Below are 26,376 nucleotides of genomic sequence, written 5' to 3'. Positions count from 1 at the left end.
GTAAAGCTAGGATTGTTTAGCTCTTTAAAGTTTGCAAAGCAATATACATATATACATATACATATGTATATGTATGTCTATATGTATATATGTGTGTGTGTATATATATATACATATATATATATATATCAGATGATTCTCACAACAACCCAGTAAGCTAGATGCTACTATCCTCATTTTACAGATGAGACAACTGAGGCTGAGAGATTAAGTGTGGTCCAGAGCCACACAAATGCTAAGTGTCTGAGGCAGGATTTGGACTCGTATTTTCTAGACTTAGCTCTATCCACTGCACTGCCTTGCTGCCATCCAGGTTTCACCTGTATGTGTGGTACTTTCTGAAACTTTGTAGCTTGAGTGTTTTATTTTGTTTTGTTTTTGTCTGTTTTCATTTTTAGGTAACAAACCTGAATTTGGCAAGTGGAGTCACAAATCGAACAGGTGCTACAATTCCCCCTACCCTTCGCCCAGTACACAGTCCTGGAGGTCCAACATTGTCAGCACATTCAGACCCTCAAGTCCCTGAAAGCAGGACTAGCCCGCCAGTAAATAGGTATGCTAAATGGTGTGGGACTCAGTTTTGGGTTAGACAGGAAAAATGAAAGGCAGAGAAAGTATATAAGTATAGCTATGTATACACATATCTTTTTAAAGTTTATGATAAAGTGAATAAAATCCTTAGTGTCGATTTAATGAGCTAGATAAGTAGGAAGACGTATCATTTAAAAATAATTTTAAAGGAGAAGGAAGTGGCACCAGATATAAAGATCATGGTGAAATTTATGCTATGACATGAGTGGCTTATGGATTATCCAAAGTTACTACTGTCTCCCATATTCAAAATACCCAGGTATCAAAAATGCAAGATCTAACCTTCCTTTCATTTACCTCATATAAACACTGAAAAAGGCAGTAAATACAATGTGGCCATGAGGGTGGTCGTGTCATCCTAATAAACTTTCCTCTAGGTGTTCCGATGTATCTCTCCTATCTGTTCTCTGTCCACCACCCTGTTGACATTCTGCCTTGTTCTGAGTTTCAGAAAGGTGACCCAGGGCCTGGGCACAGTTTAGTACCTAATTATTATAATTATATTAGTTAATGTTAGACTTGCTACTTAAGTAGCTTGTTTGAGAAAATTCACTTCTGCTCAGGTTCTCCAAGGCTATGCCAACAGCACACATGCTCTCTGACAAGGGGAAAAAACTTTCAAGTATGAGTCTAAAAACAGACCCTATGTTTTTTGCCTAGCTAAATTCAGAGAAACTCATTAAAATTTTCTGCAAAGTGATGAATGTTTCCATACCAACTCTACTATTGTAGAAGGGTTGCAATCTAAATTGTTTTTTTTTTAAAGGAGGAAATGAAACTATAGATCCTTAAAATATGTAAATATCCCTTAATATATGAGATAAGTCTATTCCTAAATAGCTGGCTATAATTGCAATTCTAAATTTTTTTTTTTAAAGGATGAAATGAAACTATAGATCCTTAAAATATGTAAATATCCTTTATTATATGTCTGTTCCTAAACAGCTGGCTATAAAGAGAAATTCTGTATATAGAACTTTACTACCTTACTGTGCTTTTATCCCAGGAGGGATTCTCATTCTTTTCTAATACAACCCCAGAGGGACTGAAGGTTTTAACTTGGCCCCAAGAAAACCTTGTTTCACAGAACTGCTAGGATACTAGATCATTTCCAGAATCATTTCAAGAGATGCAATTCTGTTGGGAATTCCTAAAGATACCTGAAATTTAATAAAACACCTGAGATTTAGGTCTCCAGTTCAGTCACAGAATTAGCATGACTTCCCTGAAGTACTTAAGTGGGGATGAGTTAGGGCCTAGCCAAGACTGCTCCGGTTCTATGCCATGCAGGATCTCTATCTCAGTTCTTGTCTGTGGAGCCATTTGTCACTTGGAGAATTAACCCGGTTTATTGGCTTCCCACTTTTTACACAGTTAGAGAGGTAAGCTTGGTTAAGTTAATTAAATACTGGAGTAGAAGTCCTAAGATGTGAGTTTTATTCCTGTTTCTTACTCTGACTTACCACATGACTTTAAGCCATTCACTAAATCTGTTTTTAGACAAGCATACTTAATTTGCAAACTAGGCTATTTTAAGAAATTTCAAGATTATCTATGAAACACTTTGATCTCCCTAGAAATAAGTACTAAATAAATATAAGTTGCTATTCTTTTTTTAATTATTTCTGTTGTGACAGTGAATTCCAGTATTTATAAACCTTCACAGTTCACCAAAATAATAATCATAGTCTTCAGTGGACTGCCTTATGAATTGGAATTAAATGTTAAGAGAATCCTGTTATTGTTTATACATTTCATCTTGACATGTTGGAGGATTCAGTGACTTGGTAGCCACAGGAATGAAAACTAGTGACTCACAAAAATCCTGCATAGTGTTATTTTTTTATTTCCCTGTGGTGTTCCTATTGTTCTTAATTTTTATAGATCACACAAGTTTTTCATCAGACAACCTTGTTCTTCCCTTACTCCGCCCCTCCCCCTCACTTTGGAAATAACCTCAAGTGTGGCCCCAGGGCTTTTGTCTCCTATAGGTCAATGTGAGCTCAGCTCCTCAAATCCCTGTGTTCTTTCAGTCTGTCTGGAGTTCATGCTTTGTTGTGGGAGAGGAAGGCAGAAAGCCTATAACTTGCCCAGACAGTCTGAGGCCTGGCCATGTAGCTCCCTAGACACAGTAGAGTTGGACTTGGCCAGCCATTACTCTGTGTTTCTTTTCAGAGGGAATAAGTGAGATTAACTGTAGGCTCTTCTCCAGAAAAGAAAAGAGTTGGGGTCAAAATATTTTAGGACCCCAGTTATTAATGGCTAGAGTGTGCCTTCAAAACAAAGCAGGCTCTTATTGGGAAAATAGTGTGTCACTAGAACTTTCAGGTATGGAGTGCTTACCACCAATACCTCCCTTTTAAAAGTGACTATTATGGTTTCCAGATTCTGATGCATAAGTGACTTGGCCCCTTTCTACTCAATAAAGTGTGTGTTCAGGAGAGGGGGAGGGTGAAAGGAGAATAGAGACTTTCAAATTATTTTATCCAATAGAATTATTCTTTCTCTAGACACAATAGATAATTAGGTGCTCAGACTTTATTAATGTTGGTTTATTATTGCCAGACTTCCGGAGAACCTAACCACAACAGGAAGGGCACATTTTTCTTTTTCTAGCACTCATTGAGTTAATGGAACAGTTTTCCTCTGTGGGAGCTAAAAGGGTTACTTACTGTGAAGTCCTGGCGGCAGCAGTGGCTGCTGCTGCTTTGAATGATCTGGGAAGGACAGGGCCTCAGACAGCTTGGCAGGAACCTGAGGCCCTGTTTTGTTCCAGTCCAGCCCTTCCTTGTGGATGGAGCTGTCAGGGAATCCCACGAACGTCTGGCTTCTGCCCTTTTGTGTGTTTTTCCAGAATTTGTCACTGGAATATTTTTATCCGTCCCTGGCTTTTTAATGTGCGGAACCTGGGTATTTGTCTATTCCTTGACACTAAAGGTGGGCAGGGTTCGAAAATTGTCCTGTTTTGCATCAGCTGATCCTGCTGAACTGCTTGGTCACACTGTACAAAGGAGTGGTCCAATCATCTTTGCAGAAGAGTGATTTCTGGCATCTTTGTCAAGGGCAGCTGTGTCTGGGCCAAGCACAAATTGAACAAATGGATTGTCAGTTCCTCGTTGTTCCTGCTGGGTATGGATCAAAATGAAGTACCGCATCTGAGAATTTTGAATCATGAGTTCCTTATCATAGCTCATTGTTCTTTTAACTTTTTAAGGATCTTTTTTGGCTGTTTGTTTTCAGATACTCAGGTTTAAGCTTAGCTGATGCCCTTTCCCTAACTTCTTTAAGATTGCCTCTTTAAAATGTTGAAGATTTATACTTCGGCATTGGAATTCTTCCATGTTCAGCCAGTCATTCAAAAAGCATTTATTGAACATCTTCTAAATGCCTAACATTTTGCTAGGTGATATGATGTGTTACTGAAAAAAAAAAGACATAGTTTATAGTCTAGTTAAGAATATAAGGCAATAACTTTTTGTCACTCTCTCCATTATTGAGTTCTGCTTTCATGCCTCTGATATGTTGGACCAGGAGCAGGAGTAAACATACTCCTTGCCCCTGATATTTCTATACCACATGAAACAGATCCTTGTCACTATGATCTACTAACCTCTTGGTTATTTTTTCTTTCTCGAGTTCAGTACCTGGCTTAAAGTCTTTCTGTTTACCTCTATCCATACCCTAATATTTGGGCTCATTATATAAATTGTTGTGCCCTCAAACACCCTTCACTCTTACTTTATCAGCTTCTTCAACTACATGACCTATATCTTCGCTCTACCTCAGCCACCTATAGACATTTTCATAACCTTGATCTTATAATCATCTTCAGAATTCTGTAATTTCTCTCTCTCTCACTCACACACACACACACACACACACACACACACACACATAATAAATTTCTATCTTTCTGCCTCACTGCTTTGAAATCTATTGTTTGTATTCAGCATGACCTCCCATCTCTCCACTCTTCCCTGTTCTTCTGGTACATCACCTCCTTACTGGTCTTACTTTCTTGTACCTTAGAATTCACCATTTCAGCTATATATTTTTCACTTTTGAATTCTTTGCTTCTTTATCTTTTTGCCAGTCCTTGCCAAATCCTACTACTAGGTTCTCCCGTCATCTGTCTTTTTAGCTCATTAGTCATATGCTACAAAACACTGCTGGAAAAAATCGTGAAACCATGCCTCCTGATCTATGCAAATTAATATGATCTAATTTCATCTGGATCCCCAATAACCAAACTTTTATTTCTCTACTCTTTCCTAATTTGCTGTCATACTTTGAACAATAGTTACTCCAGCCTCCCCTCAAGGCCCTTATACTGGCCAAACTGATCTACTCTCTGTTACACCCTGAACTTGACCTGCCGTTTCCATTTCTGTACCTTTGCATAGGTTATACTCCATGTCTGAAATGCATTTCCTCCTCATCTCTCCCTCTTAAGATCCTGTTATCTCCCATTTGAAGTCTTTACTATTTTTAAGTTCTCTGCCCTTCTTGAAATTACTTTGTAATTACTTACTTTTGTATATATTTATTACCTCTAGTAAGTAGCTTAAGGTCAAGCACAGTTTTGTTTTTATCTTTGTGTCCCTAGTACCTAGCATAGTACCTTGCATGTAGTAAGTACTTAATAAATGTTTGTTGAATTGTGCGATACAGACCACTCAAGAATACAAATAATTTATAGTATGAACTAGACTTAGTTAGTCCATATTATTATTATGCAGTACAGTCAAGTTCAGAATGAATTAAAGAAGGGAGATGCATGATTCTCTAAAAGGTACACAGTGGCTTCATAATCATTATGGAAACTGAAGCCCAGATGTCAGTGACATTAAATTGGAACCTGTGGAGGAAAATGGAACTTTTACACCCTGCCTAGTAAGAATCTTGCCATTTCATTTCTTAATGTGTAACATTGACTCTGAGGAGAATGGGGATAGTATTCCCCGGTTAACAAAGGAAAGAGAAACTTAAGCCTGGGCCTGTAGGATAGAGACTGTCCATTCGACAGCCCAGCAGCATGAGGAGAGAGCTATCCTTCCCTTCAGTTTGACCTTCTTTGTTAACTGGAGGCTTGCTCCTCGGCAGGCCCTCCTCACTGATCTCTTTTTGGATGCCGAAGTTCCATTGAAGCCGGATGTTCCTGCCAGTCACATTCACATTTTCCATCCATCCTGGGGGTCGTACTTGGAGGTGGCTTCTCTCTGTAGGGTCTTAGATCTCATAATTTGGTACTTTACCCTATTATATAAACACAGTGCTTTTGCCAAAACAGCCAAATCAAAAAAGAGAAACCCCAGAAAGTTTTTTACAATTGTTTCCTCTTCCAGAATTATAAGGAAGTCTGATTTCACTCCCTATTCCCTTTTCCTTTTTGCCCTTAACAGAATCTCCCTTCCCATTCTTGCTCTCACTTTTACTTCCCTCTGAGCAAAATTTAGCTTCTGTACTTAATGTGTGAAGACCCATACATTTCTATTTGGGACCATTCTACTTCTTAACTCACTCCATGGCCTATAACCCCAGCAAGAGACTTAACCTCTCAGTATAGTGCTAAAGGGAGGATTTAAAGTTATTGCCTTATGTTAACCTGAACTTTTTGGCAATTCTATTGCCACTCATACATCAAGAGTGGCTGGGTAACATGTGTACTGTGCCAGGACCAGAATGACTGGGCATTGTGCCAGATACAGGCAGCTTGGGCAGTTCAACCGTCCCACTGAATATTAGTGAAAGAAATTAGGAAATTTTGGACTTCTTCCAAAAGTAAATATGGCTGGGCTTCCTGCCAGGGGCCATGCTAGGTGGGTTGGAGGATATGGGCATTGTGCCAGAGGCATGGTGAGGAAAGCAGAGTGCTACTCATCTCCTCAAGCCAGAATAAAATTCAGGTTGTTTTGTGATGTGCCATTCTTGCATTTTTAACATTTTAACTTAAATGGAATTGTATTCAGGTGTGTAATGTATGGGTGTTCAAACAAGATAATGAATCTTAAAATCTCTTAAGATTTCCAGCAAAGGCTCAGAAATGTTGCCTTGTTTTTAAATGTCCAAGAAAATCAGATTAATATCTTAGTTTCAAGAGCATAACCTAGCCTCATGTGCTAAATTGTATGAAATGCTTTCATTAGAATAGGGGAAACAAAAACAGAATTGACCTGTCTCTTCACTTGTTTTAACATGTATTATCATTAGATCAGCTCCCATCGTTTATGTTGGTCAGGGGTTCCCCAAACAGGGATGAAGGAATATTTATGTTTTTTCTCTGGATCCTGCTGAGAATCACTGAAAAAATATTAAAGAAACTTTTCCTTCATCTCAACTCAGAGAAAGCAACATGGGATGGAAAGGGGGAGGATAGAAGTTTTGCTGGGTTCACAAGTCCTTTAACTAAAAGGTCTCTTTTACATCTCTAGACTGTCTATTAATAAACTCTTGTCCTATAATAAAAGACAATGAGTCACTTCTCTTGGTTAGAGAACTAGAATTTAGAAGCTGAGAGGGGAAAAAAATTCTCCCAAACTTAATTTTTTATTAGAGTGAAGTTTTTCTGTACGATATAGCCACAGAGGAGGGTGTAGAATTGCACATGTAATACAGTAAAAACCAGTCCATAATTTTCAGTATTTTATTATATTGTATGAAATATTTTAAGTACTTTATAAATTCATTTTTCAAATCTTCAGCATGAAGTAGGGATTATTAAATTAAGATGTTGGTGATAAAAACTTTATCAAAATAAAGGCAATGAAGAGAGACTAAAGATTAAAAGCCATTTGAAATGTGTGCCAAAGATAGGCAGGAAATCCAGAGTTGTCTCAGAAATAGGATCAGAAAAAGGACATTTGAGAGTTCAGGGAATTAGAAATGAATCATATTTCAAAACTGTAATTGCCAGCATCACTTTGGCATGACCACGTTTTCATTATACTAAAAGCATTGTAACTAGATTTTTGTTTGTTTTGGAGTTTGGGTTTGGGGGATTTTGAATGCTGGATTTCCCTGTCTTGCCTGGGTTTGAAGTGCAGCAGTCACTCATGGGCCTGATCCCCCTTCTGATTGGCACAGGAGCTTTGTTCTACTCCATTGTTGGCCTAAGCCAGTTCATTTACTCCATAGACAGTCTAGTGGACCCCCTCCCCCCCTTCTAGAAGTGCACTCATTGTAATGGTGCCAGACTTAATATAGACCCCTTTTAGCTTTGGCTCACTGCAGCTCAGCCAAGCCTCCTCAGCAGCACGGATCACAGGCATTCACTATCACGCTCAACTCCCTACTTGTATTTCTTTGATGGTGCAGGTAGAGTGTATAGAATGGTGGTTAATTTTATCAGTGAATAACCATTGTGACATAGTCACAGAGCCAATAACCGATTATTGGATGGGTTTCTTGAAATAGGTTTAAGTATCTTGTGTGATGTTCCGTGTGTAAGTTTAGGCAAGATAATGTGATAGTGCAATCAGGATGAATTTAACTTAGTTTTTAAGTAGAATTTGTAACACTGACAGTAAAGGACAGTGACAGGTGGGCTTTTAAGCAAGAGAGATTCTTGAGGCAGCTAAAAATCCCTACACTTCAAATATTGAGAAACAGTAAAGGTGAAAATGGCAATTGTGTCTCAGGTGATAATGATTTCCTTTCCTTCTACCTCTGCCACATACTTGGTCCTTCTTAACCAGTTCCTTGTTTTCATTGGATCTTCCAGATCCCTCCCTGCTCTGATTTCCTCTGGTCACATCATTGATCCCATGGTCAGTCATTTCAGTTCCACAAACAATCCATTACTAGGTACAGAAGTGCTCCAAAGAAGTCCTGCCCATTTGGGCTTAGGGGAGGAGATTAATAACCTGGAAAGGCTTTGAGTATAGATAATCTAGGTAGCAGATTGTGCATGCTGTCTGAGGAGTGGCATAAGTATTGTCACCCTGAATTTGGTTGCTAGGTGATGATTTTTTTACTGTAATAATCCAAGAAATAGATAAGAATATAAAACATCCCCCAGTCTTGTGTAGCCTCCTTTATCTAGATCAGTTGTGTCAAACTCAAATAGAAAATGATAACTGTGGGCTATATATTGACTTAGAAAACTACAAATTGACATCATCTATGTTTTATTGTATTTCTGTTTATTTTGTTAAATATTTCCCCCTTACATTTTAATCTGATCTAGGTAGTACTAGAGAGTTTTGCAGGCTAGAGTTTGATACCTCTGATCTTGAGTGGTGTCAAGGATGGAGAATTTAAAGGATCATATAGTTTGATTACTATTTATGAACGTTAGTTTGACTGTTATGCTATGTTTGTGCAAAGACCAATGATTCAGTAGAATACTGGGGAAACTGAATCATATTCTTATTGACATTCCCGGCATAAATTAGGCATAAGACATAAAGACATTGCCATTAAATGGAAGAATGGTCTTCACGTTCCACAAAAAAAAAGACAGTTTTAAGAATTGGTTTCACTCTATGCCTAATGGCAACTAAATGAACAGTTCCCTTGATAATTAGTAACTTGGTTGCAAATACTGGAAAATGTGGTAGACATCAGGAAATGAAAGAGGATAAAGGTTTTTTTAGACATCACATGTGATTACATCATTTCTAACAGCTTATGACACTGACTCTTATCCCCATTTCTTAGAGAAGTTTAACCAAGACAAAGCAGCCATCACAATGAGAAAGCATAAAGATCTCTAAAACTACGCAAAGCAGCAAACACCTGATCTCCTTACCTAGCTGACAGATATATTGGCAAAAGGTTGCCCTGCAGTCCACCCAGCTTGGCCCTGACAGGAAAGTCAACCATATTTATTTTTGACTTATCTCTAAAATATCTTATTTTCTTTCCCTAGTATTGAGCAGGGTGTCTTGGTTGCTTTAGCTGCCTTATATCTAGCATGGCATCTGATTTTTGGTCCTGACTTTGTACTCATGTTATCCAGCCACTCTTATATGAATGACACTAGAATCCACTAAAAAGTTCAGGCTTAGAATTCAGCACTATTTGTCAAATACTGTGGAGGAATATTGGGGAAGATTATAAGCAGAATCTCCTCCCAAAATGGCAAAAATCATTGAAGGGAAAAATGAACTGGGAAACAGTGTGGCATGAGACATTCCAGGAACATCTGTAGATGAAAGTGGAAGACCAACGACACGTAGATGTGAAATAAAACAGATGCACTGGTATCTCTCTGGTTGGCTATTCCTAGCAGTACCACTTCTGTACTTACTGTGCTATTTAAGGAAGCGGAAATGACACCTAGAATGAAATCAGGAAGAGGGGCTAGAGCTCATTACATACAGAAGTCATCTATGCTGGAGGTGATGTAATGTTAAAGATACATGGGGATGAATTTTTCAGAATATCCCAAAGAGGATGACATACCCTCCCCAGTGGAAAAGATTATAGATGGTATTAGTAAGCCCTCAAAAAATGACAAAGAAAAACCTCAACAATTACCCATAAATACATCTACTTTCCTATCTCTATAAAACCTTTAAAATTTTTTTATTATTTTTAGCACTCTTTTCTTTTTAAATTTTTAGTTCCAAATTCTCTCTTTCCCTTCCAGTCTCACTCACTGAGAAGACAAGCAGTATGATATCAGTTATACATGTGAAATCATGCAAAGCATATTTCCATATTAGCCATATTTTTAAAAGCAAGAAAAATAAAGTGAGAAAATCATATTTCAGTTTGCACTCAGAGTTTATCATTTCTGTCTCTGGAGGTGGATAGCATTTTTTTATCATGAATCCTTTCCAACTGTCTTGGATCATTGTATTGATCAGAATAGCCAAGTCTTTCACAGTTGATTATCATGACAACATTGCTTTTGCTGTGCACAAAGATCTCCTGGTTCTTCTCACTTCACTTTGCATCAGTTCATCTAGGTTTTCCCATGTTTTTCTGAAACTACACCCCCTTGTCATTTCCCACATTGCAGTAGTACTCCATTACAATCATATACCACAACTTGTTCGGCCATTCCCTGGTTGATTAGCATCCCCTTGATTTCCAATTTTTTGCCACCACAAAAAGTTGCTATAATTTTTTTGTATGTATAAATCTTTTTCCTTTTTCTTTGAGATACAGACCTAGTAGTGGTATTGCTGTTTTATAGCCTTTTAGGCATAGTTCCAAATTGTTCTCCAGAATGATTGGACCAGTTTGCTAGTGACTCTACCAACAGTTCATTAATGTACTATTTTCCTTCATCCCCTCTAGCATTTGTAATTTCTTATATGTGTGAGGTGGTCTCTCAGAGTGATTTTAATTTGTCTTTCTGAAATCAGTAGTAATTTAGACCAGTTTTCTATATGACTACAGATAGTTTTGATTTCTTCTTCTGTAAACTTCCTGTTTATATCTTTTGACTGTTTATCAGTTAGGGAATGGCTCTTATTTTTATAAATTTGATTCAGTTCTGTACTCTATATATTTAAGAAATGAGGACTTTAGCAGAGAACACGTGCTGTAAAATGTTTCATATTATTTCATTTTTTATGGTACCTTTTAGCAAAATGTAGTTTGCATGATTATCCCTTTTAATTAGGTCAATTTTTGCTTTTTCTTTGTCTGAGATCATGATTACTACCCCTGCTTTTCTTTAGGTCAGCTAAAGCATATTATATCCTTCTCCAGCCCTTTATTTTAACTCTCTATATATCTTTCTCTTTCCAGTGTGTCTCTTGCAAACAATATATTGTTAGATTCTGGTATCCAATCCATTCTTCTATCCACTTCTATCATTCATGGTTATGGTTACTAACTGTGCATTTCCCTCCATTCCATTGTCTTCTGTTTCTTCTTTTCTCTCTCTTTTTATCCTGTCCCTCCTCAAAAGTCTATTTTGATTCTAACATTGCCTTCCTTAATCTGTCCTACCTTTTATCATCCCCACCACATTCTCTTATCTCATTCCCCTCCTATTTCCTTGTTGGATAAGTTACTTTTCTGTGCATAACTGTGTGTGAGTGTGTGTATGTGTATTCTTCCCTCTTTGAACCAATTCCAATGAAGGTGAGTTTCAAGCATTGCCCAATACCACCACTCCATTTTCCCCTCTACTGTAAAAGCTTATTCTTGTGTAACTCTATTATGGGAGAAAATTTTCACCATTCTACCTCTCCCTTCCCCCTTCTCCCAGTGTATCCTTTCTTACCTCTTCAGTATTTTAGAAATCATTCCAACACAGTCAACTTACATCCATGCCCTCTGTCTATGACCTAATAATGATAAAGTTCTTAGCGTTTAAATGTATCATCTTCCCATATAGGAATGTAAACAGTTTAACTTTACTGAGACCCTTATGATTACTCTTTTATGTTTACCTTTTTATACTTTTCTTGAGTCTTGTGTTTGAATGTAGATTTTCTATTCCTCTCTGGTCTTCTCATCAGGAATGCTAGAAAGTCCTTTGTTTCTTTAAATGTCCATTTTTTTTTCTCCTGGAGGATTTTACTCCGTTTTGCTAGGCGGTAGGTTATTCTTGGTGGGAATCCTAGCTCCTTTGTCTTCCAGAGTATCATATTCCACACCTTCTCCTCCTTTCATGTGGAACCTGCTAAATAATGTGTGATCCTGACTGTGGCTCCACAGTATTGGAATTGTTTTTTGAAATATTTTCTCTTTGACCTGGGAGCCTGAGAATTTGGCTGTAGTATTCCTGGGAGTTTTCATTTGGGGGTCTCTTTCAGGAGGTGATCAGTAGATTCTTTCAATTTCTGTTTTGCCATCTGGATCTCAACAATCGGGGATTTTCCTTGATAATTTCTTGAAATATGTCTAGGTTCTTTCTTTAGTCATGGCTTTCTGGTAGTCTCAATAATTCTTAAATTAGCTCTCCTTCATCTTTTTTCCAGGTCAGTTGTTTTTCTGATAAGATATTTCACATTTCCTTCTATTTTTTTTTCATTCTTTTGACTTTGTTTTATTGTTTCTTGATGTCTGATGGAGTCATTAGCTTTCACTTACTCAGTTATAATTTTTAAGGAAGTATTTTCTTCATTGAACTTTTGTACATCTTTTTCCACTTGGCCAATTCTGCTTTTTAAGTTCTTTTCTTCAGTGAATTTTTGTGCCTCTTTTACCCTTACACCAATTTTGTTTTAGAAGATGTTATTTTCTTCAACATTTTCTGTACCTTCTTTTACTAAACTATTAACTTTCTTTTCATAATTTTCTTGCATCACTCATTCTTTTCCCAACTTTCCCTCTACCCCTCTTACCTGTTTAACTCTTCAGGAATTCTTGTTCTGCTTGGGTCCATTTTTTGAGGCCTTTTTAAAAGCTGTTTTCATATTATACCTTGGTCTTCTCTAACACCAAAGTAGCTTTTTGTGGTCAATTTTATTTTTGCCTCATTTTTCTAGTCTATTTCTTCACTTTAAACTTCTTGCTAAAGTTGGGCTCTGCTCACGTGGAAGTGGGTAAGCACTCTCCTAAGCTTAAGGTTTTTCTGTGCTCCTGTTTTCAGAGCTAGTTCTGGGGTCTAAAGGTTTTTAGTGCTTCCAAGGTGGTGTAATCTGGGAGAGGTGTAGGTACTGCTCTTCTGTTCTGAGCTCTGATCTTTACCCAAGAAAGGGACCCTGTTCCCCTGCAGACACAAGTGCTAGCACCATCTTTACCTTGGAACAGTAACCAGGGCCCCTGCTGCCTTGCAACTGATCCCTAGCACTCCTCTTCACCCTGGAAATGCAACCCAGAACAGTATTTGGGCAATGTGTTTTTTTGTTTTGTTTTGTTTTGTTTTGCTAGGAAGAGGGGTTAAGTGACTTGCCAGGGTCACACAGCTAGTGAGTGTTATGTGTCTGAGGCCAGATTTGAACTCAGGTCCTCCTGTCTCCAGGGCTGGTGCTGTATCCGCTGCGCCACCTAGCTGCCCTGGCAATATGGTTTCTAATCAGTGCCAACTGTACCCATTACCAGGAAAGGGTTCCTTATAATCTCTTTCTAACCAGTTTCCAACCCTCTTACTGTCTCTGGGCTGAGAGCTCTTGAAAGTGCTGCTGTAGCTGCTGCTACTGCCATCACTTGTGTGGACTCTGGATAGGCTTCTACCCTAGTGTCACAAACCAGGGTGGAAGCCTACAGCCAACCTCCTAAGTTGTCTTAGGCTGGAAAAATATCCCACCCAAACTTTTGTTGGTTCTGCCGCTCCAAAATTTTGATTTGAGGTGTTATTTTCAAGTTGATGGAGGGAAATAATGAGAAAGTTCAGCTGGGTTGCTTCTGATCAGTGATCTTGGCTCCATCTCTATAAAATTTTCATAATATTGAAAATATGAAGATAGAATAATTAGTTTCACAGATAATTCTTTTTACAGCAAACTACATCTTAGGAAAATAGGACATAGAACTGGAAGGCTTCCTATAGATCATTTAATCCGATGAGGAAACTGAGGCCCAGAGAAGTCAGCTGATATCCCCAAAGTCTCCCAGACAGTAAGCAACAGAGTTGGGATACAAACTCTAGTTTTCTGACTCCAAATATACAGTCACACAATTGGCCTAAGAGATTTACAGAATATAACAATTATCTGTATTTATTATTTGTTAGTTACAGTCCAGTATTTGATTTGATCAAAATATAGTTTCAAAAGCACTCCAAACACATACATCACTGTCAGGGAAGAGATCCTGTTTAGATAACGGGTCATTGTCTTCTATGTAAATATTGACATACAATATTCCACAACAGATGCAAACTTGAAAATAACTTTGTTTAAAGATCAACATTAAGTGAGGCATTAAATGGGGAGAAATATACCATACCAAAGATGTTTGGTATTGTCGTAGAGAATGTAAGTCTAGATACTCCTATGTACTAGTATCATTGTTCTAATTTAATCAAGCCCCAAGAGTTGTAGTGTGGTACTTCACTGAGTTCCATAGTCACTGAAAAGAATATCAGCCTTGCCATCTGCAGAAGAAAAATAAGATGTGGAATGTTTATGTTGAGCCTATATCAATTTACATGACATCTTGGGGTGGGGGGGGAGGGGAGAGATAGGAAGAAAATTTGGAATTCAAAATGTTATGAAAGTCAATGTTGAAAACTAAAAATAAATAAATTTATTTTAAAGGGAAAAAAGAAAAATAAGATGTAGAAGTACATAGTGCCTTGATTATGACAGGCGTTCGAATGGCTAGCCCATTGAATTTGTCCCTCAGTACATAGATTGTAGGCCAACACTACAGTTAAATAATGGGCTAGGTCCATAATTGAATAGAAGAGAATAGGCCTAGATCATGTTCAGGAAATTTTGTAGTTTGTTCAGTGACCACCATATTTCTTACTACAATAAAAGCCCATCTTTTTAAGACCAGTTTTCTCCCAGTGATTCTTTAATTCTACAAATCATGAAATGCCATAACCTTAGATGATTCAAAATGTTTCCAAAAGGATAATGAAAACATATGTGTATTGTGTTTAAGTATACAACATCTTATGATGACTTGCACATAAGAATTGGCGTAAAAGGCATCTGACTAGAAAGGAATGCAGGCTCTTCATGTAATGAGAGCGAGATAATAGAAAGCCCAAATACCAGAGAAAGACATCTAACCTTTGGGAGTAAATCCTTGATGAAGGATTTATGGAAAGGTATGGGCAAAAATTGCACGTCGGTGAGCCACTATCTACAGCCGAAGAGTAATCCAACCAATGAAATACCAGTTTCTGTGATGTATTTAAGTATACAGACCCACTATGGTGGATCTTGGAAGAGATGAGACTGGTTTTCTGTCTTCATAGAATCTATGGTCTTATAAGAGTTAATTGGATACATTTCCACATGCAATATAAAATAGTACCTAATAAATATGTATAAATAAATATAAAACTGGACAATAAATAGAGGAAAAATGAAGACCTTCAAAGATTGTTTAACAAACTCTCTTCACTATCAAAGACAGCATTAGTTCCACCACATTGGAACTCAGTCTAAGGTTTGCTCGTAAAGGAAATAGAAATGTCATGGTAGGAAAAAGTAGAAAAAGTGGCTGGACTGTGCTACTCCACATGTGCAGAGGAGGTCCATCCTGAAAGTGACTCTATTTGAGGGCTTTAAAGATCAAATCCTAGATGTATCTGAATCTGCCAAAGAATAAGAAGAAAATGTTAGACCTTATTTTAAGACAAAATAGGGCATTAATAAATACCAAACCATATGCCTGCCAATCCTATTCAGCTCTACCCACATGCAAAAAAAAAAACAACCTATGAGAATAATCTCTACTGTCTAATAATTGTATTAGAAGGGAACAGGCAGACTTTCACAAGTGATGTTTTACAGTAGAACTACATTTTTACTGTCACACAGTTGACTAAAAGATGTAGAGAATTCTGGCAAGATCTCATTTAACTTATTGTTAACTATAAAGAAATCATCTGTTTAAGTAGAGCAAAATACTTCCTTAAAGTCTCTCCTACATCAAGTCAGCTCTCATGCAAATGTTAAAATTACACAAGATTCTTTGAAAGAAATAAGAGACAGCTATTTTTCTGCCCTCATTAATATCAAGCAAGCCATAAACCAGGGAGATTTATGGTCAACAGTGGTGTTTAAAACTATCATGGACAAGATGTAGCACAGAGTCTAAGTGGAAGAAAGATTTCCTATATATAGTGAGGTCCTTCACATGCTAGATGATATTGCATAGATTACATAAATCTCTAAAACACTCTAAAACACTAAAAGACTTCTAAATAAAATTTATAATCATTCAGTAGAGTTCAGCTTAATTACCTGTAGTGGAAAAATACCTAGTGGATGAAGAATTGTCTCAACCATAATATGCAGTTGGATTGACAGCTTATAGAAGTTATCCAATAGCTTATGTATCTGGAACAGGCAGTGCAAATGAACCATGACTTGTGCCCAGAATTTAACAAGAGAGGTTGAACAAGCTTGCCTTTGGGAAATTGTACTATTCTTATCATAGTGATAATAACAACATCTAATTTACATTTGCATAATGTTTTAAGAGTTGTAAAGCTCTTTGTGTATATTAACCCATCTTCTTCCTGAATCAAAGCTCCATATTTTTAATACCTATATCATTCTATTGATGCATGACTATGATTCTTAAGGACAAGAAAGGAGGCACACAGAGCAGACTACAATATATTACAAACAAGGAATTATGAAGGAGAAATAGTAAAAGATGGCATCAAAAATTTATGATTAAAAAAATTGATCTGGTCACATTGTTAGAGTGAAAGATAACCTACGGACAGCCTTTGTGTCCATTGTTTTCTCCACAATATTAAAAGAACATAAGAAAGGCTTTCAGCACATTGGATTAATCCTCTGTGGTGAACTTTTTGGAGGATGTGGACAAGAGCTGAATAGGATTGGCAAGCATGAATGAGTTGTGATCTGCATAAATGTACCCACAATGCTGGTATCAGAGACCCCTTGGAGTTCTGGAATAAATGCATTGAAAATGGGCAGATCTGGGAAGGAGTTCATATTTAGGTTGGGCTTTAAAGAACTGATAAAAATTCATCAGGTGAAGAAGAGGGAAAAGAGAATTATGGCCATAGTGGGAATTGTGAACAGAAGTAGAGAAGTAGAAAAGTTATGTAGGCACAGGGAAAAAGAGAAGTCCCGTTTTGTTAAGATGGTGGTATATGGGGAGAGGGGTGCTATGAGGTAAGGCTACAAAAAAAGTAGAATACCACCTTTTCCAGGGCAATAGAATAATAATGTGAAATATCACAAGGCAGTGTTTAATTTGTATCACATGAATGTTTAAAGATAAAAAATAGATGTGAGAGTTTACATGGAGAAGATACCACTGTGGCAAGATGGGTTAGAGTTACATAGAAAATTAGAGATTCGGTCAATTATCAAATAATTGTATTGAGAGGCAACATGGCATAGTGGATAGAGAGTCATCTTCCAACCTCAGGAAAACCTGAGTTCAAGTCCCACATAATGACTGTGTGTCCATAAGTCACTTAAATGTCTCAGTGCTCTAGGCTGCTCTCTAAGACTATAACTTGCTGAAAAGGGGATAACCCACATTGGTAAGAAAGAGTTTGCTTATTCAAGGAGCCCCCTCTACCAATGAGATCTAAGATTTAATTCTTATCCCCAGTATGGGCTATATTATTCCAGACACAAATTATGAAACACTGTCCTTATAAGAGCAGGGGCCTTAAACATCTGAAATCTGATCATTAAGACAAATGAAAGCAGAAGTAAGAAGTACCTGGAAGTTGGATTTCTGCTGAAGATCTCGTGCGTGCAGTAGCTGGGGTGTAAATTATTTTTGCATTAGAGCTTTGGCAGGAATCACAGAATGTCAGAAGTGAAAGGGACTGCAAAGATCATTGAGTCTATACTGTGTCTGTTCTGACCTCCCCTCTACAATGTACAAAACAAGTGGTCATCTAACCTTTGTTTGAACACCTGTGTTAAAGAGGAACCCATTACCTCCTGAACTAGCCCATTCTACTTAGAGAGAACTCTAATTATTGGGAAGGGTTTTTTTTACATTAAGACTAAATATGGGGGCAGCTAGGTGGTGCAGTGGATAGAGCACCAGCCCTAAAGTCAGGAGGACCTGAGTTCAAATCTGGCCTCAGACATATAACACTAGCTGTGTGACCCTATGCAAGTCACTTAACCCCATTGCCTACCTCCCCCCCCCAAAAAAAAAGACTAAATATGCCTCTTGGCAGCTTTCTAACCACATTGCTCCTAGTTCTGCCTACAGGGCCAAGTAAAACAGTTCCTCTTCTCTATGACAGACCTCCAAATACTTGAAAACAGTTATCATGTCCCACTTAAGTCTTCTTCAGGCTCCAGTTAACTTCAACCAGTCTTCTTGGCAAGATCTTAAGCCCCTTTACTATCCTGGTATTCTTCTTTAAACATCCTGTCGCTTACCATGGTCCTTCTTAAAATGTGGTATTCAGAACTAAATATAGTACTGTACTGGTGATTTGACCGGGGCCGAGTGCAGCAGAACTGTTATGTCCTTGTGCCTGAATACTATTACTCTCAATGCAATCTAAAATTGCAATATATTTTTTGGCTGCAGTCATATTTTGGTTTATATTGAGCTTGTAGCACACTAAAAACTCTTAGCTCGTTTTCAGACAAACTGCTCTCTAGTCATCATCTCCCTCATTTTGTACTTATGAAGCTGATTTGTTGAACGTGAGACTTCACATTTGTCCCTGTTAATTTAGTATTATTAGATTCAGCCCATTGCTAAAGTCTGTCAATATGTTTTTGGATTTGGATTCTTTTATCTAGTGTATTAACTCTTCCCAGTTTTGCCACAGTCAGACACACTGTACCTGGACCCCGACATAGCGAAGTCATCAGGGTCCACTTTGAACACAAACGACAACAACCAACAGTCATCTGCACATTTGATAAACATGTTATGTGTGTCGTTATTGAAGTCATTGATAAAAACATTGACTATCACAAGGCAGAACACTTCATTAGAGACTGCCTTCCAGTGAGACACCAAACCACATGACTAGTTCTGAATATACCTAATTATACCCCACATTTCTCTATCTTGTCCAAGGGATTTGGATTTTTGGACCATGTGACTCTGTCACATACTTCACTCAAAAACTGGTAAACTATATTACAGCATCTCCTTGATCTGCTGGTGTAGTACCCTGTCAAAAAAGGAAATGAAGTTAATCTGACATGACCTCTCCCTGATACAGCTGTGCCAACTCTTTTGTACATGTTCACTAATCTAAATATGCTCATTACAGGTCAAAGAAAACCAAGCAAGCTAGTGGGACAAAAGGTGGGGAAAGCACCAGAAAAAAGTAGGAGGGCTAAACTCTGTGTCAGAATTCCAGATAAGACCAGTAAGCAGAAAGCTACATGATCTGATCATAGATCTACCAGTAGCAATTCCAAAGAACCGAGAACCTCCCTTCCTGTGAAAGGGAAGATAATGTGCTTTGTGTTTTTACCAGTGACAAAGAACGCCTATGTATATGTAACATGGAGGTAGGCCTCCCTTCTAGAGGAGAAAGTAAAAGAGCCAAAGGAATGCCTCTCCTCAGGCTACCACGGAAGAATGAGGTGTTCCTTGATAATATGAAAATGCTTCAAAGGAAAAAGAGGTGGAAATTGAAAGTATATGAAGAGAATAGAAGAATATGATGCAGAGAAGGAAGGGGAAGAAAGGCTGAAGATTTGGAATTATGGAATAAGTATGAGGAGAGATCTGGTAAAATACCTACCATAGGGGTAAGCTAGTCTTTCTAAGGAGGAGGCACGTTCTCAGAATGGGGATCTAAAATTGCAACCCAGAACGAGGTCACGCAGAGAGATGTTTTCATCACCTCTGCTGTTTAAAAGTAAGGGCTTAAAAAGATGAGGGTTTTTGGAGGTGAATAATATTTGGTTGAAAAGATGATGACTGAGAAAAGGATCAAATGAGTTAATATAAATAAAGTACTTTGCAAACCTTAAAGTGCTATGTAAATGCTAGTTATTATTTAGATTTCTGGACCATGGCTTAAAATATTAAAGTGATAGGCTTTTGATCAGGAATAGACTGTGCTTAATATAAAGGTCAAGAAAAATAAACTAAGTCTTACAAATCTGATTAAGATGGCTTTAAACTGAAAACATAAAGGGAAGGAGATTGCCCACATATATCTGCCAAGCTAGATATCATAGAGAGTAGCAGATATAACAACATAGAATGAAAAATATCAGAGAGGGCTAATGATTCCCAGGAGATGATATCTAAATAAAAACCCATAACCTCAGTTTCACCAAGTATAGATAATGAATAAGGTAAACTAGATTTCCTGACACAAATAGGTAAATTTGACCATGTAGGTATCACTAGAACATAGTAGAATGGAACTCATGACTGGAATGTGGCTCTGAAATGATATCACTTATTCAAAAGGAAAAATAGATAAAAAGAGAAGTGGAGTGAAGATTGATGGATTTTAGGAAATCCAGGAACCAGGAGAGGGAAGTATCATGGAAAGCAGTTGGGTAATGATTAACAAAAAGAGAACAAAAATAATCATCGTTGGAGCACACTCAGTCTAGACCACCTGGCCAGAAGGAGGAAATAGACAAAGGATTGATGAAACATCTAAAACTTGGCATAAAGGATTGACATAACACTGATGGAACACTGATCTATTTAGATATCTTCAGGAGCTTTTTTTCTAAGTGCCAAAAGCCGAGCTTGAGTTCATTTATTGACTAGATTTAATCATTTCATACTTCAAAAAAAATGAAGAAGAGATGAGAGAAATTGTTATTCTATACCTGCTTCTTACTACAAAGGAAAAGATATTGCTGAAGTAGAAATGATTGGAACTTTGAGAGGAAGTGGAAAGCTAGGTATAGTCTGACATACCACCTAGGTTTTGGAAGAACAGATTTCAAAGAATTCAGAGAAAGGATAGTTAGGCATAAAATTCTATAAGGGATGTTGGTCTAAGATGGATGAATGAATGAAATTATGAAGACACAGGCACAAAAAATTCTAATGAGGAAGAAAATAGAAAGCTGTCTAAAGAGACCGATGTAGATGTATAGAGAACCCACTGATCAACCTCAATTTCAAAAATGAAATATATAAAAGATGGAAGAAGGAGCAGGTAAGTGAAGATGGCTACAAAAGAATGTCCAAAAGAGAGTGCAGTAAGAATAGTATCCGGAACACTAAAGCTTATAATGAGATAAGGCTTGTGATGAATGCTAAGGACAACAAAAGGGCCTTTAAAAATGTATTTTGAAAATATATTTTCGGGGCAAAAGGAAGATAGAAGAAGGGATAGGACTGCTATTCAAAATGAATAAGACAATGATAACAGATGACAGAGAATTCAGAACTACTCATCTCTTATTTTGCTTCTGTTTTCTCTATCAAGGATGATCTTCGGACTGGGAAAAGGATAGAGCAAAAAATGGCAAACAGGGAGTGGAAACCGAAGATAAGTAAAGAGATAAGAGAGTACCTAGCTACCCTGAATAAGTTCAAGTCGTCAGGCCCAGATGAACCACATCCTAAGGCCTTGGAAGAATTAGTGGATGTGATTGCTGAGCTGCTAATAGTGATCTTTGAAAAAATCCTGGAGAATGAGAAATTTGCTACAGGATTGGAGAAAAGTAAATGTTGTTCCAAGTTTCAAAAAAAGAAATCAGAATCTTTTAGTTGATTCCTGGCAAAGGCTAGAATGTATTATTAAAGAAGGAGTGTATGAGCATTTAGAAAGGGAAAAGGTGATCACTAAGAGCCAGTATGTCATCAAGAGGAAAAGGTCATGCCCGAGAAATCTCATTTTCTTTTTTGATTAGGCTACTAAACTGGTAGGTAGACTGGGGACTGCCATAGATATATACATGGTTTTCAGCACAGCATTTAACTTTCATGCTATCTTTATGAAGAAGATGGAGAGATATGGGCTGAAGGATACTAGAGAGGTGGATTCAGGAATTGCTGAATCATCTAGATCCAAAGAGTAGTCATTTAAGTATGAACAATATAGAGATATATGAAAAGACTTTACAAAGTAATGCAGAGTGAAGGAAGTAAAATCAGAATAATTACATATATAAAGATATACTGATTACAATTATGTGAAAATAATCATAGCAACAGAATCAAAATTCATTGACTAAAAGAGATCAGAATGGGTCACAGAAGCAAATAGGTGTTTTTGTTACTTTGTTAAAGTTGATGTATGTGCTTATTTGACAGATTTTAAATGATGGAGTTTTCAGTCATGTGTATTTTCAATTTGTGTTTGTATCTGAATGTTTTTGTTCATGGTCAATAAATTTAGAATGAAAAATAAATATGTTTTTGAAAAGAAGAGTATTCATTAATGGATCAATAGCAACTTAGAATATCCCAGGTGAATTGTCCCTGGTCCTTCATTCTTAAGTGTTTTTTGACTGATGACGGTTGGAGGCATAGAGGTCATGCTTATCAAATGGCAGATGACATGAAGCTTGAGAGGGATATAGCACATTTTGAATGGCAGTGAAGACCCAGAAAGATCTCAGTACGCTAGAATAAAAAAAATCTAGTGAGATAAAATTTGTTTCAATTAAATTTAAACTTTTATTAATGAAATACTGTTATATGTTGGATACTGTGCTAGGATCTGGGGATACAAAGACAGAAAATGGCACAGTCCCTGTCCTCAAGGACTTTGCATTCTATTGGGTGGAAACAACATTATAAACAGCTAGGTAAATATAACACATATGGAAGATCCTTTCAGGGCGGAGCACTAATAGCTGGTAGAATTAGGGAAAGTCTCTTGTAGGAAGAGACAGTTTTTCTGAACCTTGAAGGGAACTAGGAATTCTAAGAGGCAGAAGAGAGGAAGAAAAGCATTCTTGGCATAAGGGATGGGAGGCACACAGCACCAAGGCGGTGGGGGTGGAATGTTGTATATTGGAGGGAGCAACCAAGCCAATTTGACTGGAAGAGAGAATGTGTGAGGGAGAATAATGTGAAATTATCTTGGAATGATACATTGGAAATCAGTATTTGAATGACTTTAAATACAAGCTAAAGAGTGTTTGTGGTAACCTAGAGGCATTAGGGAGATAGTAAAACTTCTTGAGCCAAAGAGTTCCATGGTCAGACATGTGCTTTAGGAATACCAATTTGGCAAGTGTGGAAGATGAATTGGAGAGAGAAGAAACTGGAGGCCAAGAAACCAATTAGGAGTCACTAGCAATAGCATATATAAGATGGCAGTTATCAAACTTTCTGGTCTCTTAAAAAATTATTGAGGGCCCCCTTCAAGGAGGTTTTATTTACCTCAGCTATATCTATTGATATTTATTGTATTATAAACGAAAACATCTTAGTATTATTATGAAAATGGTTTCAATCTTGGGACCCTGGGCCTCCCTAGACCACGCTTTGAAAACCTCTACTCAGGAGTTAAAGATGCTGTGTGAATAGGTAAACAGTTTCTATGAGAAAAAAAAAATAGGATTTTACTGCACTGAAAGCTCAGCGTGAGAGGCGAATCTTTCTTCTGCCACATACTAGCTATGTCAGTCAATAAACATTTACTAAGTGTCTACTAGGTGCCAGGTGGCACAGTGGATAGAGCACTAGGCTTGGAGTCAGGAAGACCTGAGTTCAGATTTAGCTGCAGAAACTGGGCAAACCACTTAACCTCTGTTTGCCATTGGAGAAGGAAATGGCAAACCACTCCAGTATCTTAGTTAAGAAAACCCCATGGACAGAGATCCACAGTCACGAAGAGTCTGACCCAATGGGAATGACTGAATAACAGCAATTTGCCAGGCACCTCGTTAAGGACTAGAGATACAAAGAAAGACAGAAGTCAGTCCCTGCTCTTCAGGAGCTTGCGGTTTGGTTAGGGGTGTGGGAAGGGGCAAAGGAAGATGGAGACAACTTTATGCAAATTGTGGATAATACATTTAATCTCTCTGTGCCCCAGGCAACTGGCTAAACCTTTAAATTACCGATGATTTGCTGATCTGCATCAATGGTGGGAGTTTATATACCAGAAGTACTCCACACCACTGAGACCCAAGAAAACAAAACTCAATGTGAGTAAACAGTTTTCCCACTTTAAAAAAAAAATAAAATAAAAAGATGGCCTTTGCTCTAGAGCTGACAGAAGTTGTCCCCCTCATCCCCTCCCAACACAGATGAAACAAAATAGATTTTAGCTGGATGAAGGAAGAAGGAAGAGGGGGAAGGGAGTCCTAACAATTAATATTGTGAGGGGCTGCCCCAGGACTTAGTGTGCTCTATATCACCGAAGGTGAAGTCAACACTTATACAACTGTTGTGCACCACTAGTTCCCTCGGCTCGAGAGCCTACCTGGGGCCTAGGATTTCCCAATCACCTGATGAATCAAGACCAGCTTAATTTTCTATCTCGAATGCGCGTTGATGAGGGGGGAGGCAGGATGGAAGCAACTCCATTTATTTTTTAGCAAAGCACTTATATAGTAAAATAACCGGAACTCTTTCTCAAGTTACAATGACGTATAGCCCATGCTGTGCTCAAGGACAGTGCATGCACGTCCTGTGCACTGATCTGACTCCAATCCCAGAATAGACTGCTAATGACCATACAATAACTAGAGGAGTTAAAGATTGTTACAGATCCATACAATGGAGCACCGAACCAGGCGACCTTTGCTCAAAGATCAGCACCTGAGAGGGCCCTCCACCCATCAGTGAGACCTCTTGAACAGCCTGTGGCCCTCTACATCCTTATAGACCCCTAACATACAACTGTCATACATATTATAGAGGGAATTCATGTTCAGAAGTATGGCTTGATCTAGGTGGCCTCTGATATTTCCTCTGATTCTGTGATTCTGAGTGGAAAGACCATCAATACTTCTTTTTGCCTTGTATAGTGATTTTTTTAACATATCTTTGATAAATGCCAAATGAGCAGGAAAAGTTATGCTTCCTGTAGGAGTTTAGGGGGAGGAAGAGAGTTTTGAGTTGGCGAGGTTAAAGGAAGCTTCCCAAAGATATGATTTGAGTTATGCCTTGAAGGGTCTGTAAGATTCAGATTAATGAAGTCAAGTGGGGAGAACATTCCAAGCAAGGGGTACATTGGATATACAAGCAATAAGAAGCAAGTTATGTTTGTCATGCACTGAAAGGGCATCAGGGGTTGCTGGGAAATCAGAAAACTTTCCAGGCTAAGGAATTAGAATATTACCCAATAAATATCGGGGAGCAGTGGAAGGCTTTGGAGCAGTTGAGTGACATGATGGAAAGATTAAAAAGACTGATGATGTGCAGGCTACGTTGGAGCAGGGCCAAGCAGAGAGACCAGTTAGGGAGCTGCTATAGTCAAGCATGAGCTGACAAGAGTCTGAACTGTTGTGGTCTAAGTGGGATTAGAAAAGAGTAATAAATGATGCAAGAGGCATTTTCTCATGTGCCACGTGAGAATCTTCTGCCTGTCTTTTGTCCCCTTGGTTCAGGCCCAGAAATTTGCTGCAGATGCTGTTCTTGAACTGATTTGTGGTGTTGGGATTCTAATGCTTTGGGAATCAGAAAGCCCAAAGGTTCCTGGTTGCTGATCTCTAGTGGCTCTGGTTTGGGTTTTTAGGGTGAAAAGGACTTTTTGAATCGAATCCCAGTGTTAGCATTTTTATTTTCTGAGACGCCTGAGGCTAGACATTGGGAGTGAGGTGCCTACTTCTCAGCCACGGTTTTCCACCCACCCACCTGCTTGGCTGCTCTGACATTGCATATGCTGCGGCTATAGCATTGAGGAATGGAGCCAAACATGCGGAAGTGGTTGAGTGTACCAGCTCCTAGGGAAGCTGTGGCGAGCCAGGGGAGTGGGTGGGTCCCCCTCAATGGGTTTTTGAAGAGGCCAAACCTTTGAAGTTTTGTTTTAGCAGCTGCCAGGTATGCTGTTTCAGCATTTCACAGACTCCTTTGCCATGTTCCTGTATTACATTTTTCTTTGCTGTAAATGAACAGTGTACACAAAAACGTAAGATCATTTGGAAGGTGAATATTCAATTTTCAAATTAGCTGAATACAATGCTTTTGCCCTTTTTTTTATGAGATGCTACTATTGATGAAACTAGCTTTATTTTGCTTCCCTTTCCTCTGCATTTCTCCCAGTCCCATCCATTTGTGATCAGAGGTGAGATCAAAGCTAAACCATACAGAAGAATCAATTCAATTCAACAAATATTTATTCGTCATTGGCTAAGTGCAAGGCATCTTGCTAGGCCTTGAGGATGCACAGTC

General features: G+C 38.1%; 1 protein-coding gene across 13 annotated transcripts in view; it reads left to right on the top strand.

Moving 5' to 3' along the window:
- The window catches only part of TTLL5 (tubulin tyrosine ligase like 5), a 352,672-nt gene that overhangs the window by 217,385 nt on the left and 108,911 nt on the right, over positions 1–26,376 (top strand). For 12 of the 13 annotated variants that reach the window (XM_020986244.2, XM_020986241.2, XM_078151465.1 and 9 more), the window contains one exon: positions 399–553. In XM_020986244.2, coding sequence (XP_020841903.1) covers positions 399–553 — 155 coding nt within the window. Of the gene's footprint in view, positions 1–398; positions 554–21,511; positions 22,440–26,376 lie in introns of those variants that run through there. The other variant, XM_020986245.2, reaches the window with a different exon arrangement.

Source organism: Phascolarctos cinereus, unplaced genomic scaffold, assembly GCF_003287225.1.
Source record: "Phascolarctos cinereus isolate Bilbo 61053 unplaced genomic scaffold, phaCin_HiC Scaffold_3;HRSCAF=262, whole genome shotgun sequence".
Classification (NCBI taxonomy): domain Eukaryota; kingdom Metazoa; phylum Chordata; class Mammalia; order Diprotodontia; family Phascolarctidae; genus Phascolarctos; species Phascolarctos cinereus.
Note: the sequence above shows the minus strand (reverse complement) of the source record. Positions and strands in the feature narration are given on the sequence as shown.